We start from the raw sequence: 21193 nt of genomic DNA, 5'->3' as shown, positions 1-21193 counted from the left end.
GTGACACTATCAGATCTATTTTCAGTTACTCATCTCCATGTAGGTGATTTAGATAGCATACATGAGAATGCCCATCTCTCCAACTGCAGTGGAAACCTTCATCAAATTAGAATTGAAGTGATTATCCAGGGCAGAGCAAAAGGACAAAATCGATAGTTCTTTGTTCAAGGCTAAAATGAAGAATGGGTGTTCAGCAGGGATCTCTCTCTCTACTACTCCCTCTCTTCTTCCCTCTCTCTCACACACACAGACACATGCAAACACACATATGCAAGGCTCTTTGAATTGCATATTCTGTTCCAACATCCTTGACCATATCAGCATTAGGCTTGCGTGGTGTAGTCTCAACCCTTCTGTCTTGGTTTTTTCTTCCTCTCTTTGGAAAAAAAACCCTGAAACCTCAAAGGAGAGGCACTTCCTTAGATAATTGCAATTAGTAGTTTTGGCTGGATGTTGCATCCCTGGCCCTGGCCCAGCTCTCTGTGTTGGGAAAGAGGGAGTGGGCCTGATGGGCATGTTTCCAGCCTCCAAAAAGCCCTCTGCCCCTTTTGCATCCCATGGGCCCCCTGTCAGAGGGCAGCTGGGCGTGAGCAGTGCTAGAGAAAAAGACGAGGCTCACTTTCTACTGGGCAGGTACTGCAATTATACAGTAATTGGAGAAAGAGGTAAATGGAAAGAGCTGTACCTTTGTCCTACTTCTTGAAAGCCTGTTACCTCACCAAGACAGAGAAAATAATGGCACATAAATGCTGTGTTATTTTAAATCAGTTTTAATGTACAAATTTACAAGTTATAGTAGGACATAAAGAGAATGCAGTGAGCCATACTAAAAGTGGGATTTGCTATCGCCGTGTTGTTCCTGCACTTTCAGGGCTGTCATCAAAACTGATCAATCATGTTTTTAGAATGTCAGAGCAGAACAATACGAACATTAGAGAAGTTATCCTCTTAAACACGTGTCTAACATTGTGAAATTGTCTATTTTAACCCAAACCATGTTTTCCTACACCTAAGCAAGTATTTTATTTTCCTCATCCTCATCAAACAGTGTCAGGAAACTAAAAAGAAACCGAAAATAATAAGTGAATAGTATGTTCTAAACAGGATAGAGCATGAGCCCTGTAAGTAACCCACTAAGCCACAACAGCTAGCCCTAGAATCATTTAATATTGCTTAATTGAAATGATGATCCTGGAGCAACAATAATTATGAGGAACCAGGAACAACACCAACCTGACAATATTAGACACCCTCATATTAATGTGTGCTTTGAAGACGTCAGATAGGCAATCGCAAATGTTCTGTCAGTGAGAAACCAAGAGAAAAACCAAAGCAGGATGCTTCCACCAAAAATTTGAGAGAAATAGAAATATAAGTGAATTTTAAACATTCAGTTGGTTATCATTTTCTTTACTTTCTGAGTATTTTGTAGAAACTACAGTGCATTCATTTCAAATTTACTTTGCAGAGTCAAGGAGAAAATTGCAAATATGTCACAGCTCAATAAGGTTTCAGGGAAATTCTATGTCAAGTTTACGGTAATGTAAACCAGAAATTGAATGCAGGGACTTAAATTATGTTGAAATAGTCCTTTCAATTCTGCTTCTTACGTCTGTCAAATCTCAGTGGCCACTCGTGTCTATGTGGAGCACAGACTCTCAATCACACTCTGGTTTTCTCTAACATACACACACACACACACACACACACCATGCTTTAAACACATGCACACGCGGCTTCACATAAAGGACTGCAATCCATCACTGTGCTCATTGCTGTCATGAGTAAAGAGACAGAGCTCTAAGCAAGAGTCCTCTAACACAAATTTGATTTACCTCAATTTGCCTCAAACAGTGACATGTGAGCGCTAGAAGTGCTAATACAGAGTGGCACCTTTTGCTGCCAACAGGCATGTGTCTGTTTAGCGCAGTTTCAAAGCTTGGGCTCATGCTCAAATCTGATTTACGTAAGTATGGTATTGGATTATAAAGAGTTTGGAGTTATGAAAATTAACTGTGAAATAAAGTGATACTGTGGAGAAATGTGATGACTTCACATGGGAATATAGCACATAGTATGTTTCTGTCAGAAAAAAAATGTTGGTTTAATATATTTTGAAGCCTTCAGAATATTTTCCACTTTTCTCCATCATTCAGTCCCTGTTTAGTCTTCATGATATCCTGCATGCAGATACCAGATCACAAAATCTTCAAATGCCATCAGTCCAATACAATCAGTTTAGAAACAAATCCATTTCAGTAGCTCTTTTACCAAAATTAGCATGACAAACGCAAAATTGACTATGATGCTTTGTGTGTCTCTAATATGGGAGCCAGATTGAAACATGTTATCAAGTACCTCGATAGAAACAGATAAATCAAACTAAGGATTGCTTCATACATAAAAAGCATCTGGCACCTAAATCAAACAATAAAACACTTCTTTGAGCCACCAAGCCCCGTAATGATTTAAGCATGCTAGTCGTGCATCACCGGCACGCTGGAAATGTCAGCCTAATGAGTCAGACTTCCTGTACTCATATTGTGTGAACCTGGCCGTTTTGGATCTGAATTAATCCAATTACCTTGCGGCAACTGAGCACCATGTCCCTGCCTTTGCTGTTACTTGGCAAGGCATTTGTTCCCACGCATTAGTGTTGCACTGCCACAACATCTGTGTCATCCAGCACTCATCTACAAATGTGTTTCTTCCAACTGTCCAGCACAAAATGAACCCGTGTCATCTGATCTGATGCTGGCTATTTCCTGCCATTGACTGTTTGCAAGACACGAGGCAACAAATTGAGCGGACTCCAACCTTTGGTGCATTGTTTCCCTCAACAATCTTCTTTTTTTTGACAAATGTTTAAATTTCCTTTCTGCACAAATGGCAAAACAAAACTCATACCATGTGCTGTATAAGATCAAACAAAACATGTACAACATGTATATGCTGCATTTTTACTATACACACTAAAAGATAGCAAAGAAAAAACTACCGTGCCCATATTGACAGAGTTTGTATGTGCTGTTGACAGTTTCCTTGCTGAGATACAGAGAGGGGACAGTAACAAAAGGAGGATGATACCTACTTGATTAGTCCCTTTCACAATGGATAAAAACTCTCTCACACACACACACACACACAATGATATGATGCACATTTGAGCGTAGGACACTGGTGTGTGAATAGTTTTCCATTCATTCGAGGAGATCTCTCAATCAGTCGGCATTACGCTTCAAAGAGAGACCAATGTAAAAGATAACCATTATGACATCATCGCTAGCCTCCAAGCCTTTTTTTTGTATTAATGAACATTTTTTTCTGGTGTTTTGTGTCATCGTTCATGACACACCAGAAACAAAACAGAGGGCAAACTCATCTTCTGGCATTTGGGAAGATGTCAGTTGCCTATTTTTTGAGGCGGTGTTTGCAAAACTGGCATGTATGCACTTTGCTTGGTGTAAAATTGTCAATTTAGTCAGTCATTATAAACCCTTCATGAAACAGAGGCAACAATGTGCAATAACCAAAAACAGTTTCATTGTTTATTCAGGCTATTTTAGGCAGCCTTTAAAAAGAAGTTAACCTTTACAGTGGGGGGTCTGCCTGTCCAGGAATGGGAAAACTTTTTGGTGCTTATGACCTTCAGGAAAATGCATTCAGTTTGTAATACATTTTTTTCTGCTGTCTTCTTTTTTCAGGTGGCCAACCTGGCCTGCTCTATCTCCAACAATGAAGAGGGTGTGAAGCTGGTTCGAATGGCTGCCACCCAAATTGACAGCTTATGTCCACAGGTGAGGACATAAAAAAACACTTTTATTCCACAATATTGTGCAAGCACAAGTCAATGTGTTTTTTTTTTTTTTGTATCATTAACTCTTCTAAATTCCCCTCAAATGGGTATTTTTAGAGAGTTCTGAGAACCTAGAAATAACAGAGAAAAGTCGGCAGAATGAGAGGAAGAGCTATGAATAATGTGTAGGTGGACCCCGTAGTGCTGTTTCACAGGATGCAAGCAAAGGAGGAGGTTAAAATTGATCGGTTGTCTCCAAGGTTAACAGTGGGCTCTACTCACTCGTGACCCAACACAGTAGTGCTGAGGAGAGATGGAGAAGGGAGGCTGACTTTAAGATTCAGGATCCAACATGCAGGACCCACCATGCACACCTGCTGAGACTCACTTACTCAGAAAACTTGGGGAGAAAGTGTCTCCTGATACCTCTTGGCAATGCACAACTCAGACAGATAAAATAAAAAAAAACATAATAGACACAGACTTTGTGGCTGGGAAGACGGAACAAAGAGTGGGTGGAACAAAGAGAAATATTTCCATCTGTTCTGGATAGAGCTAGCCATGGTCCCTTATCTTCACACATGCAAATTGCACACACACAGGAAAACCCACAACCTCAGTAACTGCCATGTCTAGATCATAGTGTCTCTTTTGCTACATCAGATTAATTTAGTTTAAACTAAATCTAAAAAGCAGGACGTGATAAAAAACATGAAGTATTGCTACTTCTGGTTGAAGTACACATGCCAGCTGTCATAGTGCTATGATTAATACTGCCTGTTCTTAAGTACAAGTCTGTTTATGTGATGTGTCTCCAGTGGGGTGTTAATAATCTTAAAAAAGAGAGAAAATAGGGGCACAATTTGCCTGTATTATTTGGGACTTTAAAACCCTATGATGTGTTGATCTTCTTTGGCTTGAAGCCCACATATTCTGTCTTACATCGATCAGACACTTGAAGTCAGGAAACTTGCGTCTCAGGGACATGTCTGATGGTATTCAGTATTTGTTTTATTGGAGAAAAATCCCATAGAAAAATACTAAAACCTGCAATCCAATAATGCAAATGCAGTTATTACTCTCATAGCAGTCTGTCACTTTCGTCTTATCTGAAAGCTATTTCAAGCATTCATTGGACTGAACCACTACAGTGAATGAGGCATGTCTTCATTAAGACAAACATGGACAGTGTAGTTTGAGTCATTCCCACATATGCCACCCTGCTGCTGTAAACAGCGACTAGAGCATTAAAGTGAAAGCTGAAGATATTAACTAACATATGCACTTTTTACTCCTATTACAGTAATATTTTCCAGAGACTACAGGGGCCAGCTGTTTTATTAGATTAGTTCGCTTTTTTCTTTCTTTCTTATACAATAGTGATCTTTTTATGGGATTTGTTCCCTGTGAAAAAAAAAATAGAATAGTGCCAGACTTAACCTTTCACATAATAATACTTTATGTGTTGTTATTCACAAACCTTGTCTAACGATTTTAACCCGTCCTCCGTGCCAGGTTATCAATGCTGCTCTCACTCTGGCAGCCCGCCCCCAAAGCAAGGTGGCCCAGGACAACATGGACGTTTTCAAGGATCAGTGGGAGAAGCAGGTGCGCATCCTGACTGAGGCTGTGGATGACATCACCTCTGTGGATGACTTCCTGTCCGTCTCAGGTATGAGGCAATGAATCACATTTTCTTTAAAGATAAGCTAGCTGATTAACATGCATACTTCAACAAATCTCTGCAACACAATAAATGTAATCATGTCAAAACTGGTATTCCTTTATTCTGTTGGTGATTTTTGTTAACTTTTGTTTTCAGCAAAACATCTCTAGTATTGTACCATTTGTTTAGGTCATGAGAGGGACACTCTGAGCATTCGTACATTTGATCTAGCATGTTTTGCAGATGAAGAAGATTGCTGAAAATACAGCATTGTAATTGCTAAGAATTATATGCTATATAAACATCTCATTTCCATCCAGAGAGAATTTTTTGCACAGACAATTTACAATGTCAAACATCAACACAAAATATTTAAAACATTCCATTTACAAGGAAAACATTATTTTGTAACAAAACATTGTTTCTTCTAGCTAAAGAAAGTCTTGGGTCCCTCCATCGCCATTTACTGTCCTTTTTTTTTGCCCCTCCAAAGAGAACCACATCCTCGAAGATGTCAACAAATGTGTAATTGCTCTGCAAGAGGGCGACGTGGACACTCTCGACCGAACTGCTGGAGCTATCCGGGGCCGAGCAGCTCGTGTGGTTCACATCATTAACGCTGAGATGGAGAACTACGAGCCTGGAGTCTACACTGAGCGTGTGCTGGAGTCCATCAAGCTCCTGTCTGAGACCGGTTAGTGCTCTATACACAAAGGTGGTGTGGCACGAGGTGCCACAGTTGTAATGTGTAAGAGTGTATTGTGAAGATTAACATAATATCCTTCACCCTTGTACTGTGCATCAAGCATTTTGAACCAATTGGCATATTGGCAAGCTACTTTCATGAGGAGTAGTGCAACACCCACCCAGACACACACACACACACACACACACACACACACACACACACCAGCACTGACATTAGCTCCCCAGTCTGGTCAGTGACTTATAGATGCACCTTAATTACCTGGATGCCCAGTGTCCCACAGTTTGGATCAGTGTCTTGGCTCTGACACAAACCCTGGTCGCCACCTGTTCACTCATCTGCCTCTCAACCTTTTTTCATCTATTATTTTCTTTCTCTGTCACTGTGCTTCTTCTGTGTCACGGCACATTCCAGGAGACCTGAGTTTATCTCTGTGGCAGCTCAGAGAACACATATCTCACTCACACCTACAGTGAAGATTGTCTCCACCAAAATTTGACTGGAACCACTTCACACTATACGGGGTGTAAGGGTGCAGGGAGGCAGTAAAGAGACAACTTTTAGAGTGGTGTTAAGTGCTGGAAGCTTGGGTGTTATGTTGGCTCTGTGTTTGAAGGATTGAACATAGATTCCAAAATAGTTGGGCCGCTGCATGAAATATAGATGAAAAGATTTGCAACACTGTGCTTTGCGACAATGATTTTTATGCATGTGTTCCTGAACCCCATGTAGTAATATCCTTTCATACCCAGTCAATGGGTAACTAATGGGATCTACCAGTATTGTGTGGAAGAAAAAACATTTATGGTCCCCCCCGCCCCCCCGCCACAGTTCCTGAGTGCAATACCACTGTTGTAAATACAAATCCCAGTTCTGTGATAATTTGTAATGAATGGGCTAACTTATGGCTGGGTGATAAATCGGCAAAAGCGATTAATTCGAGTTTGTGGTTTAGGATGATTTAAAAAAAAAACTAAAATCAATCTTCTCTTTAATTTGCTCCGCCGCTGCTCGTCATGGTCTCCTGTAGTTCATAGTGGGCTCCGCTGGGGGTTCATCCACATGCTGAAAATGTTCAACCCCTTGTTTGTGCTACGAATCCAGAACAGGGCATGTCTCAAACCAGGGGAAGCAGTCAGGCTCGTCTTCCTGGCCAAAAATGTTTCAAGTAGACAGCCAGCACACACCTTATGTCATGTACATCTACCAACATGTAATGTTTACTATGCAGTGCATGCAGATATTTAATTTAGTTTACATATCTTCAGGGATATAAAATACTTTTTGTAGACAAAAGACACTTTTTGCAAAATAAAGTATTTAATGAAAGTTATGTTAACACTTTATCAATACCAATATGGAAACTGATCTGTTTTTATAATAGCAAGCAATCTGACGTGTTAAACTTATGTTTGCAAAGGCATTTATCAAAAAGGGACACATTCTTTTTGAGTGAGTTTGAAGGTGCACTGTTTAAAATGGCGAGGCAATTGTGTTAAAAAATGAATGCATTAAAATAAATTCAATGCTTTTAATAATTAATTTGTAATTCGAAGTTTGTTCTTGAGAAGGAAAAAAATGTTTAAAATCGTAAATCAAGTTTAGTGTGAAAAAATCAGATTCAGTTTTTAGGCCATATCGCTGAGAACCTGGGCTAACTACATACATAAGAATGTTATGTGTTGAAAACTTGTATCTTGAAGTAAACATGTGTGTGACGCTGTGATTCTACCCTGTCACCGAAGTCATATAGTGCAGACCAAGTGACAGCTGTGACAGAGACACCATTTACGAAGTTACAAGACACACTGTACCATCAAAATGATTTTGAAGCTTTTGTTTTTAATGTAAAAAATCTACATGATGTTGTGGAAATTGTGGGCACATCAAGGGTTTACTGTGTAGTTTTAAACCACTAGAAGCACAATGGAGCTGTTTTTTTCTACAAAGGATGTCTGTTGTGATTATTTCATTAAAGCTAACAGCACTCACAGGTCTTTTCCAGCACACAGGTAGGAAGTGGATGGGATATTGAGTATACATATATAGGAAATGGTACAACATTAGCAGCCAAATTAAGTCAAGCTGAGTAAAGTGTACCGGTTTCTGCTGTTGAATGATTTCAGCATACAGATATGCTAAGCCCTGAAGGAAAGATGTGTCAGTAAATCACCTCTTTGTCACACTGTGAGTTTGTAACACTATTTAAGGTTGTAAAGCTTCTGCCTTTATTGCTGGGGTTAAGTGCAGTGATATTTAAAAGCTGAGTAGGCAGGGAAAAGGTGAGAGCTTTTGTCAGTGTTGGCTGTGGCTATTTCCTGAAAGCAGCTTATACCGATGCACGATTTTGTTCATTCATTTTTTTGTTAGCATTTGTTGGGTCACAATTCACATGTTTTTTTTCATTAATTTTACCTTGTTGAAGTTGCTTTGTTAGCATTTATTGTCAAAATGCAAGGAACAGAGACAGAGTCTGTTGTTGAAACATTTTTGCTTTATGAAATAGCTCCTCAAATCCCTTTAAAGAACGTGCAAACGTGCCTTTTAAAAGTGCACCATTATGAAAGGTGGACCAAGACACAGGATGAAAGAAAATCGGTAATTACTTGTCCACCAGAATCAAATCTGACCACCCATTCCATCTTTTTGCACTTGTCTACCCCCTCCTTGTTCTGTTTTTTTCTCTATCCTCACCCATCCATCCCTCCCCCAGTTGCTATCTCTCCCATTAGAGCCCAGTTAGTGCCACACTATATGTATTGTTTCGCTCATTACTTTCATCTGTGGGGATAATTGAGAGACACAATCATCTCCCCTCCTGCTAGCTGATAAAGGGGCAACAGCATTAGGTAAGTCACGTGTGTTCACGCAGCCATCTGTCTCAGTCCCTCTTCTGGTGCTCATCTCTCTACCATAATGGACTACCTTCAGTTCTAGTTAGATGTTATCTCAAGCATATTCTGCTCTATTATTGCATGATTCAGTTTTTCTGATTGAGTTAATGAAAAGTATAGTGGCAATATCTGGTGGACACTGAAGGTCAATTTCATATGGCCATAACCTGGTCACATAGGAAGACTGTATAATTGTGCCACTTTTCTATTAATACTCCATGGAGTATGTTTCTAGAGTCAGCAGGACCCCAAAAGCATTATGTCAGCATTACTGAGAACAACAAAACTGTTGATGCTGCAGCATCATATTGATCACCTACTGATTTGTCTTTATTGTGTGGTTGCTTTTTGCAAGTTAACATCATCATACTGTAAACCTAATACCTGAAAATGCGAAGCATAATACATAAATTATTTATGCAAAAAATAAATGAGGTGAAAGATTCAGCAATCAGCCCCCTGGATACACAATATGCAAGACCCTATATATGATATATCACACACGCACACACATATATGCTATATGTTCTGTCTTTCCAGTCATTTAAGTTCCCCAAAACATTTGTTTACAATCTCATGGCAAAGCCCTCCAGCAGCTGTAGCAATTGTGAAAGTAAGTTCACGTTGTTATAAAGCGCCCGGGGTGGATGGATGTGACAACATAACAGCTACATTTATATATATATTATGTCTGTTTGACTCTGGTTTTTAAAAGCATGACCATGATTGTTCCATTACCTTAGCCACAGGTCCATGTAACGACAAGAGTCCCATAACCAAAGCCAAGTAGTAATTAAAAAAAAAAAAAAAAAAAAATAGTACAGTATTCCCCTTAAAGCACCGCGTTGTTAGCTTTACTGAAATAATCACAACAGGCCCTCTTTATGGGAAAAACAACAACTTTTTTTTTTTTTTTTATGGAAAAACTCCACAGAGAACTTTTGAATAACTTTTGAATAATTTTGATGGTACAGTGTCTTGTGGGTGAAAGGGCTCACTCCGCCCCCGTATCACTTTTTTCTGCACTATGTAACTTCAGTGAGAGGGTAGGATCACAGCCTTACATACATGTTTACTTAAAGACGTAAGTTTTCAAGACATAACATTAGTATGACATAATGAGTTATGTTCTGACAAATTGTAATAGACCTGGGATTTGTAATTATAACCACAGTGTTCCACTCAGAAACTGTGGGGATTGCCAGATTGCATAATATGTTTTTACATAATGTTGCTTTAATGAAGTGCCTATTCTAACCCAAACTTTGATATGTTCCCACAGCCAACTAAGTAAATCATAGTGTTGTCACATCATGAAGCAAGTTCAATTTTAGCAGTGATTTGTGACAGTTTTGGAGAGCAGACACAAAATATGTCATGCCTGGATGTCAGATCAGAACACACTACTATGTATTGTTCTGAAAGGGTGTCAATCAACAATATAGTTTGTGTGTTAATTTAGAGGACCTGTATTCTGCAGACGTATATATATATATATATATATATATATATATATATATATATATATATATATATATATATATATATATATATATAAAGGAAAAACATTATGACTGATTTACGTTGTAGACGTTAATGATGAATGAAATGTAAAACCTCAAAAGAGTACCTAAAAGGTGTTGTGTAGCTGGTCATTTCTACACCTTTTGCGTTTATCAAGCATCTGCAACTTGCCAACATGAGTGAGGTTGTAATTTAGTTACAAGCCAGATTCAAGCTCTAAGGTAAAAGGGAAAACTCAGATGGCGATGCTCCATCTTTTGGAGCTTCTATAACCAGCTGCTTCTCAGCCTCAGTAGGACTGTATCCTCTACTTAAGCAGGAAACCTAGCATAAAATTGACAAGATGATGGATGCAGCAACAAGCAGCTGATTTCAAGATGGCCTGCATCCTGTCTGACTTTACCGTAAGGTGAGGGCTAAGTCTATACAGATGGAGCAAACAGGCAAGTCATGCTGGCTGCACCGCCTTAAGGAGAACTCCCATCTTAAATTTTAACGAGGCCTCTCGATTGCGGTTGCTAATTGAGATGTTGAGGCAGGGATCCGGCAACTGTGTTAGACCAGCGTTTCATTGGCTCCATATTTCTCTTTGATGAAGAGCTGTTGTGTTGCCCCTTCCTGTTTCCCTCTTAGTGGTGCTAGTTGGCTTTTTTAGGGGCTACCATGCACATCTGATCTGGACCATAAAGCACTTATTGATCCTTGTGAACTTTTGCCTCCCTCCCCACTCTGTCCTCACTGGCCTGATGTCTATGGATTTAAACACAGTCAAGGAGAAATCTATAGCTGGGGGAAAGATGATTAAGTGTAGCTGAACAAAGGAAAAAAGGATATAGGACCACACACTTTTTTTAGAGGGTACTGAGTCCAATTAACTAGACTCTACCAAAAAATCAATAGCTGTCACCAAGGATTTCACTAAGCGATTTGAGCAGGGATTTTAGTGGAATTCATTGATGTGATCCTTTTTTTTCCTTTTTCTCAGTGGTGTGCATGTAAAACATTTATCCTGTGCCTGAGAGTGTGTGTGTGTGTGTGTGTGTGTGTGTGTGTGTGTGTGTGTGTGTGTGTGTGTGTGTGTGTGTGTGTGTGTGTTTTTGAGTAGACAGGTTGTGTTTTTATTGGTTGGCTCCTGTGTTTATGCTTCGGGCCACCCGTGCCAGTCACGACCACTTGCCAGTCTTTCTGACAGCTGCCACATCAACCCCAGGACGTTCAGCACAACTGCCTGCCCTTTGACCTTTTCTCAATTTGCCCATCCCTCTTCCTCAGATTGAGCGCAGTCAGATTTATGAGCAGGCCTTATACAGGCAGCCCGGGTGCACCTCTCTTCTGTGTAAAGCTGAGCCATAGATTCCTGACAGACAGTCCACACATGGGGCCCAGGATTGAAGCATGTCCTTGAGAGGGAGAAAAATCAATAGCCTAATGGGAAAGTGGTTATGGCTTCCCTCTCTTTTTCCCCCTCTCCCTCCTTCTTCACTGAGACACACTTTTCTTGCCCACTAACTCCCTGTGTTTGAACTAATCTGCTCCTCAAAAAAAGCGGAGGGGGGGGGGCAAATTTTAGAGTCGATCATTAATGTGGTGCCCGAAGAGGGTAGATTAAAAAACTGATATATGGCCTAAGTCCAGTATGCCATTTAGAGAAGCAGGGTGGCGTTGCTCCTTGTTATTACATCGGGGCACAGTAAATGGGATTTAGCCAGGGTTTTGCAGTGAGTAATGACACACATGCTCACACCGCCACCCACATGTCATGCCTGTAAATCAGTGGATCAAGTGCACTTAAAAGAAGTGCGGCAGCAACTGAAGGATAGAAGTTAAGACTCTTCAGACTGTCTACTTTCAAAATGATAGCTCCGAGAACCAGACTTTGTGGCTGGTCAGACTTAAGCGAGCCACCATAAATATTGAGCAGCTGTTTTAAAATCTTTAATCAGAAAACCACAATATTGACATCAGTGGCCATTAATACAGACACGAGAGAAAGCAATTAGTACTTAAGGGGAAACAGGACAATGGATCAGTGCTCTTTCAGTATATCACAAATGGTACACTGTTGCTGAACCGGATGAGTCACTCTTTACTGTAAGTTTGTAGCCATTGTTATGATGGTGGGAAAATAAGTTTTTGGCCAGAATGGGAAGCAGATGGCAGCCTCATTGCTTGCAAGGAGTAGAGGTAAGGTCTCTTAATCTTTGGGCAAATAGAGGTGGGAGTTACTGTAGGAGCAGGTTTTGATGAGGAAATTGCTTTGAGAGCAGCAATGCAGTATGAGAAGGTGGGTGAAACATTTTAGCCAAGGTGAGAGTGTGGAGTGAACACAGCAGCAAACACACTACAAGCAGAATCGCTCAAGTTTTAACACTCAATCCCCTCCCAGAGTTCTTCTTCTTCTCTTCAAGGTTTGATACTATTTTCTTCACTGTTAGAGTATGTACATTCATAATGTGGACTTGAATTGAAAGCTGTCCAGTCAGTGTTGAGTGAAACATTGAGTGACCCCCCCCCCGAGGGTTCACAGCCGAGGTTAAAACACTGTAATGATACAAGAGTATTTCTGTGATTAGCAACCCACACAGCTAATGAATGGGCTAATTAGCCTGCTAACAAAATGATCAAAGGGCCGGAATGAGGTTGTGGAGGGGCCGCATTCATAGCAGAGCACCTCTACACCAGTGCTATCTGTATATTAATGTGCAATGTTTTTTTGGCCACAGGCAGCAAAAACAACACTGACAATATGATTTATTTATTCTTCTTTGTCTTGCCACCTGACAAATTTAACTTGGATATTCACTTTCCTTTATTGTATTTTCATTTTGGTTCCCAACATGTCCTGAAAGAATAATCAGTTGTTTTTTTGTTGTTTTTTTTGTTTTTTTAAGCATGTAAAATGCTTCACCATATTTAGGAGCTATTTGTTTAATGTATTTGACGTTTAGTGCTGAGTAGGTATCGTGCAGTGGCGTTTTAGAGCTTTTTTGCTCAACGATCAACAGTAATGCTGCTTTCAAAACAGAAATAATGCCTGAAACACACTATAAAGCCCTGCACAGCTTAGGGGAACTATTGAGATGTGTGAAAAGAGTGTATAGATCATCACTAAGAACTACGAGTGACCGCTTTCCCATATGTTTAAGTCATGTTGTCATTTATCAATAGATAAATATTGACTAGAGCCACTTCAAAGTAGACAATGAGATATGTCTATATATGCAATATATGAAGTACAAAACCATAGTACAGAATGCTGTGACACACATCATAGTTATGGAAACAAATACCATTACATAGCATATAATAGCAATATCGTAGCAATATAGTAAAACTATAAGGTTCTTCAGGTCTAAACAGTGCTTGTAAAAAGGGGACTTATTAAGTCTTTATCCTCCAAAAACAACATGAATTCTCCTTTTGACACATTCAGTTGTAGGGTTAAAGTTGTGCATCATGATTTTATGTAGGTGTCTCTTTGCATAAAAGTGATATTCATTTTACCTCTTCTCCTATATTGTCTAAATTGAACTGTCTTTACACAAAATTGAGATTTAGGCATCAAAAGCTGTGAACGTTCCACGGTTGGAGCTTGTTACACACCTCACAGGGGCACGCCATCTCTGCTTTGCGGTTCTTAAACATTCATTGTACTTCCATAACTTCTCACTTAAACTATGCTTAAGCCTAGGGGGTGAAAAAAATCCATTCCTACATGGTCACATTTAATTCCCTTCATCATTTTTCAACTGGAATGAGTGAAATTGCTCCTTACCATCAGCAACTTTGCTCATTAAGAGCTTGGAGAACATTTAAATATTTCTATTTAAAACGCCTTCCCAGCAATTCCCAAAAGCCTATTTTACGCTTCTCCAGTAAGTGGATTAAACTGAATTAAAAATGAAAAGAAAAAGGGAGAGACTTTTTGTAGTGCCTTTTATGTTTGGTGAAATATAGCTTATGTTTTATATCAGACAAATATGTATACTGCAGATACACCTTTAGCACAAGCTGGCTAATTGATTTAGCTCAATTGGCATGTAAGAGGGGAGGAAAAGAGAGGAGAATAATAATAAAATCACACGGTTGGCTCTTCCGGTAGAAGCACTCCAGCCAAGCTGCCACACTTTATTTGTCTATTTCCCCGTTTGTCTTCTCACTAGCCGACTGTCCTCATTAGACCTGTCTTCTCCTCTCAAAAGGGCTTTGCTGTAAATCTGTCCAAGTATCTGGTCTCCAGAAATCTGCTTTTTATGTATACATATTTGTTGCTGATTATTTCCAAAGCAGCCAAGACATCATTTTTTATAGCTTATCAAAAAACTCTGTCTTTTTATTCTTTATCTGCACCTGTCTTTCTCTTAACCTCAATTCTAAATATATAGAAACATGTTGTGGATCTATAGGGAATGCTTGTACTGTCACTGCAGCATAGTTACAAGTAATGTTGGAGTTAAAGCATTTGTGGTGTTTGAAACAGCACCAATAGATAACACAAAATGAAGACTGACCTTCTCTGGCTGGTAAGTGTCTGTCCAGGTAAACCTTAGCTTTTGTTATGATAATTTGCCACAGTGCAGAGTCCATATAAAAATTACATTATTAAACTTTGCTTTCATTTTTTTTTTTTTTTTTTTTTTTTTTTCTCAACAGAAGATTACGTAGAAAGGTACCCCACTAAATATTCAAACATTCAGTCCATATTCTTGAATATTAAATAATGTCTATTCACACTGAGCACAATTCATTTGAACACACAAAGAGTTCCATCGGGCCCGGGCCAATTGATACTGACAACAAAACCAACCATTTTTATGGTCAATAGGGACTTCTCTTTTGTTGCTTGGCTTTTGTTCAGCTCAAAAGACTTTGATGAATTTGTTTCCCTCCATCGGCATTGTATTTGACAGGCCGAACTTGCAAGTAAGCGTCCTTGTGCTGTAACACTGACACGCACGCAGCCATCTTATCACAGGGTTACAAAAAATGCATGCACATGCTCGTACACGTGCTTCCGTGTAACGCCGGCTTACACATCTATGATAGACAGGACAATCTGCCTGTTGGATAAGCCAAGGTGAAACAGCTAATTAGCACTCACTGTGCGAGCAGCATATTGTCGCTTACACAGAGGCTGGGGGTGACGTCTCGCCTTTCCCTGCAAGTTTAGAGAGTGACGCAGGGGGAGACCCAGCTGATACAAACTTTGATATGAAAAGGTTGGGATCATGTCCTCAACATTTTCCTTTTTCTGATTGATAAGCCTGCAACCATTTTTAGAGATTACCAATACATGTGCTGCACTTGACTCTGATATCTTTCTTTTGCTCTTCTCCCACCCCCCACCCCCCCTCCCCCTTTCCACACTGCAGTCATGCCCCGTTTTGCCGAACAAGTGGAGGTAGCTATTGAGGCACTGAGTACAAACCCCCCACAGGCCTTTGAGGAGAATGAGTTCATTGATGCATCCCGTCTGGTCTACGATGGCGTCCGTGACATCAGGAAAGCTGTCCTCATGATAAGGGTATGTCCATTACCTCCTCTGCAGGAGCAAAAGGAGAACAGTCACTGAAAAACATTGAAATGGTTTAAATGCTCAGCAAGAGTTTGATAAAAATGAATGTGTTTGGAAATGCTGACCAAGGCCAAGTGCTATAATTTAAGTCTGCCTTCCTCTATATCTTCAAACTATATATTCATTTGGCTGGATATTTTGTTGAAATTAGACATGTGAATAATATTTGCATTTCTTACAATGTGTGTTGAGCCAATTGGATGTAAATATATGGTATTCCAGTCCACATATTGTAATCTTAAAGCCTTCCTCTAAATACATTGAAACAGTCTGTCTTACAAAAGCCAAGTATTCATAAGAGAATAACATCTCCTGAGTCAGTGGATTCCTAAACCACGTGAACTCCACCCTTATGAGACAAATGTGTCACACTCCCAGAGACCTGTCCAGGTTTTTGCCTCTTCATTTCCATTTTAGCTACAATTCCGTTAGCCATCATTGTGCTACTGGCAATCATGAATGAAAGAGGATGTTTTCTGACAAAAAATATATCTGCCCTAGGGTTGAAGTAAAACATAATTGAAATCTAAAAGTCAATAGAATTCCCATTTGAGATGTTGCACCTGACACATGATCCACTTTATACAGCTGACAAAACATTATTCAGCATGTCACGATAGAAATGCTGCATTACAACACGACACCAGCAGCTCTGTGTTGTTACAGTATCTGCATTTTTCACCCGAACTGGCCCTTCTCTCTTCACCATGTAATTCATTTATTCAACTTTATGCAGGCTGGAAGGTTTCCCAGTGCAGCTCTGGAAAAAATCTAATTATGGAAAATAATTTGATGTTGGTAAATAATGTAAAACAGGCAGCTTTGAACTGCCCGGGACCAGCTGGCTTCATAATCCCATCCAAGTTCAATTACTTTCTGAGGAAACAACTTGGAAGATCCTTGCTTTCTATGTTGTCTAACTCCATCCTATAGATAGCAAATGTTTGTGCAATGTGTAATAGTTTCTCTTGCACACATTTTTTTTATTTTTTTTTCTATGACTGTGTTAGTTTTCTTCCACTTAAGCCAAGTAATGGCTCCTTTAGAATTCTTACAGCACAGATCTTATGAGCAGTAGATGGATTAAGAAACCAATTCTCCACAGTGTTTAAAAATTGAGGCAGGTCTTGAGAAGAGAGTGCAGTTATAATGAAAGTTCTCGAAAACATAGTTTCATCCTGGCCTTTATGTACCGATGACACACACACACACACACACACACACACACACACACACACACACACACACACACCCCACACACACAGCAGAGTAGCACGATGAAGAAGAGAGCACTAGATAGAATGGAGACCAGCAACTGTAATATAACCAGTGTTTGCCCTCCCTTCCTTTCTCAACAACTGACCTAGAGCCTGTCTCGCGCAGAAAGTTGAAGTTAAACTCAAAGTTCAGAGCTAAATTAACCTAAAGTAAGTAAAGTCAAGCTAAAGTAAGCCAAATTAGATGTAATCTTTTAATATCAGTGTTAGACTGCCGTTTTAACAAGATCACCTTCATGGGTGTGGCCTGCCCTACACCTAGCTGTGATTAAATGTGGTACCATGTTTCCATGGTATATCGCTGCTGCACAGGTCGCAGAACAAGTACATTGTCACCCCCTATTTGGCAGAATTACTGGACTGGGTGCTGTTGAAATGAGCTATGTTGAATTAGCGGTCTGAAATACTGGCTAAAATCTGACAAGCATCTAATTTGAGACAATGATGGGAATGTTGTTTCACATAAAGATATTATAGTAAAATGGTATGGGTTTGTTGGACAGGTGTGTGATCATCAAAATAAACAAATAAATTAAAATATTTACCAAAGAAACTGTGAACGTGTTCAGTTGAATGAACAGTTGTTGTGCTTTTATGAGTGAACAAGAAAAAAAAACAATCAAGTATTAATGTAAGTTCAAAGTTATGGTGTTCCTGCTATTATGGGTTAACAGAGAAAGTTTGAAGAAAAATACGCTATAGTACCACATATTACAAGTATAGTGTCAGAATTATTTCTAAAGGAGCCAATATCTGGTGCATGTGGTTCCTTTTTTCCAGCTCATCACTGCCCATAATTAAGGCACAGTGGACTTAAGTATTATCATAAATGCAAACATTGTCTCATTGAGTCAATAAAAAGATTTTCTGTTCACTAAGTTGTATTCAGCAGCGATAGAACTTGACCGCAGCAGGCCACAGTGGATTAACAACTGTTGGGAATAATAAGAAGGAAATTCCAGATCAATTACCAGCCACTGCGGGTACAGAGTAAATTTTATTCTTTATTGCTATAGGCCACGGTCTACTAGCAACCTGTTGTTTGTTAGAAGCTCTGTTTTATAGCCAGTGTGAGCACTGATTCTGTGTAAAACATTTATTATATCTGTGATATAATTAATCATTATGGAGCGGCGCCATTCTCACAGTCTATAAATAGACTAACTCACAATGCTCTCTGCAAGGTTACACGTGACAGCACTGTAAATGCAGGGCTTTTTTTATGTCAGCATCATGTAGGAAGGATGACTTTACACATTTACATGTTTTGATCTGATCTTCTACTCTGCTGCAGGTAAGCCATCTGGCATATATTAACATGGTGATGTAGCCCACTGGGAGTGAGCAAGCTTCATCAGATCAACAAGCCTGTGTAGAAGTTAGCTGGCTAACCAACAAATCTCAATTAGTGAGACAGCACTTTGTAGCCAGAAAAGCCATTAAAATGTGTATTAGTCATTTAGTCTCCTACTTTGAGCAGATGCAAAAAATAATATAATTTATGTTTTTCTTGTTTTTTTGTTATTTCTTGAGAGAGATCACAAATTGTTTGCGCTCCCAAAGCTTTTTCAGTTATTTAGCATGTTGCAGCATATTTCTTTCCGACCAAAGATGCGTTTCATTCTGCTTTGAAATGAAAAGGGAAAATCAAAGAACTATCATTGTTTTTTAAAGAATTACATCAAGGAACTTAAGTCACATAGCAATGATCAAATGTTATATGTCATCAGAGAACATGAGATTTTTGTGCAGAGAAAGACTGTGCAAATATTTTTGCAAACAGAGATAAGTCTCACATTTATTTTTTGCTTCTTCTTTTAAATGTATGTGTTTTGTTTTGCTATTTTTTTCTGAGTAATGCATATTGAAAACAAAAGCACCAGCCTTGATAAAGACCATCCACAAAATATTGTCCAATTCTTGAGTTGTTGTTCACTTAAGAGATTTGATATATTTTCAAGTTAGTAAGGAAATAGCAAATATCACTAAGAGAGTTGTTAAATCATTATGACTACATTTCATAGCATCCAAGATTAATCACATGCCAAATATAGCTTAGACATTTTTTTGTACCTATGTTTGTTGTGCTAGAACAGTGCATTGTTGTTTCTTCTCCTTTGTTTTGTTGATGTCTGATGTTAATTTTGAATTGAATATATGAGTAATCATAGTTTTACTATTGAGTAGATATTAGTGATTTCTGTGTTAACTGGCATTGACAGCTGTCACAATCATACTAGGTGTCTGTTTACCTTCTCACCAAAGCTGTTACATTTATGCTGTTGATTAGAAAAATACTTGAAACTCTTGCGTTTTGCATTTTCAAAGAATGTCACCCATATCCTGACAGACAGGAGTTATAAATGATACTAAAAGGAACTTGTCAGTTAAATGTAAAATGTGACTGATGCTGTCATCTTTCTGTGGAGGATATGCTCATGAAAACAGAATGAGAATGAGCAGCGTGTTCTTCAGTGTCACCAATTATTTTTTTATTTTTTTAATTTGGCTGGACAGGAGGTATAGATACAGGTACAGGCACAGTCAACTCACCATATCTCTTCGGACCATTCCCCTGTTTTCATTATGTGTTTGATACATCTATGTATACCATGTTCAGAGAATAAAGACAACTGTTTGACTTTTTAAAATTGTGTTACATATCATGCTGTCATATGTTGAGTTCAGTGTGAGCTAAATCTCCAGATAAGACACTATGTTGAGATGACAAGACAGGAAAATGCTCTCTGTTACTTTGGCTCCCAGCACAATGGGCATAAAGGCAAAGGAAAATTGCCCTTTTCAGCTGTCAATTTAGGAGTTTCATGTTTTCTCTCTCTCTCTCTCTCTTTCTCTCTCTCTCTCTCTCTCTCTCTCATTCTGACTGTTTGCCTAACTTTTTGTCTGTATTTCTCACAGACACCAGAGGAGCTGGAAGACGACTCTGACTTTGAGCAGGAAGACTATGATACTCGCAGCAGGACTAGTGTCCAGACTGAAGATGACCAGCTTATTGCTGGGCAGAGTGCTCGGGTGAGTGGATGTTTACTTCCCCACTGTGCTGAAACTTCTTGAATGTCTTAAAAAAGAAGAGATAGAAAACATCTATTTGGTCTGGGTAAAGGTTGGGCGACAGGCCCAAAATTAAGTGTTATTGCTTAAGTGGTGTGCTGAGGTGCAAGCTGAACACCCACCGCTGTTCCCAGACCATACTTCAATCAATTCACCCAACTAGTTCCACTTACATAGCATGAAAGTCCATTTCAATTATCCTAACAAGCAGGATTATTTTAAATAAACACTGTTCAGGGATGGCAGGTGTAAAATTGCAATCACAAACAAAGAAGTAATTACCAAATTCCCTTCAGATGCCAAACAAAAACACAAAATACAGTATAGCGCTGTGCCAAGGCTTCAGTCGCGATCACCGGGGTCTGAGCTTTGTTGCACATTAGCAATTTTTCACTTGGGCCCAGCTTAAAGAACATTAAGAGGGTATCAGTGCTTGCTCCCCTCCAGCAAAACAGAGGCTCTAGCGGTGTGTTGCATGTTGAATGGATTGTGGATGGTAGGAGTATGACTTGGCCCAATGCCTCTCCCTGTGGCACAGGCCTGAATTATACCGCCTGAGTCTCTACACAGTCTGCACAAGCAGGAGTGTAATGCACAAAGCAGGGAGAAATAAATAAAACCAAAACAGCAGCATTTTGTTGCTAAATGTATGTGCTGTGCAGCTGTAGTCCTGTAGATGATGG

The 21193-nt window shown here is 39.4% G+C and overlaps 1 protein-coding gene across 1 annotated transcript in view; it reads left to right on the top strand.

Moving 5' to 3' along the window:
• ctnna2 (catenin (cadherin-associated protein), alpha 2) overlaps positions 1–21193 on the top strand; it is a 309428-nt gene that overhangs the window by 268554 nt on the left and 19681 nt on the right. Inside the window, exons 10-14 of the mRNA XM_037101210.1 lie at positions 3705–3797; positions 5312–5468; positions 5956–6156; positions 15959–16110; positions 20358–20471. Coding sequence (XP_036957105.1) covers positions 3705–3797; positions 5312–5468; positions 5956–6156; positions 15959–16110; positions 20358–20471 — 717 coding nt within the window. The remainder of the gene's footprint in view (positions 1–3704; positions 3798–5311; positions 5469–5955; positions 6157–15958; positions 16111–20357; positions 20472–21193) is intronic.

This window comes from Acanthopagrus latus, chromosome 1 (assembly GCF_904848185.1).
Source record: "Acanthopagrus latus isolate v.2019 chromosome 1, fAcaLat1.1, whole genome shotgun sequence".
Classification (NCBI taxonomy): Eukaryota; Metazoa; Chordata; class Actinopteri; order Spariformes; family Sparidae; genus Acanthopagrus; species Acanthopagrus latus.
Note: the sequence above shows the minus strand (reverse complement) of the source record. Positions and strands in the feature narration are given on the sequence as shown.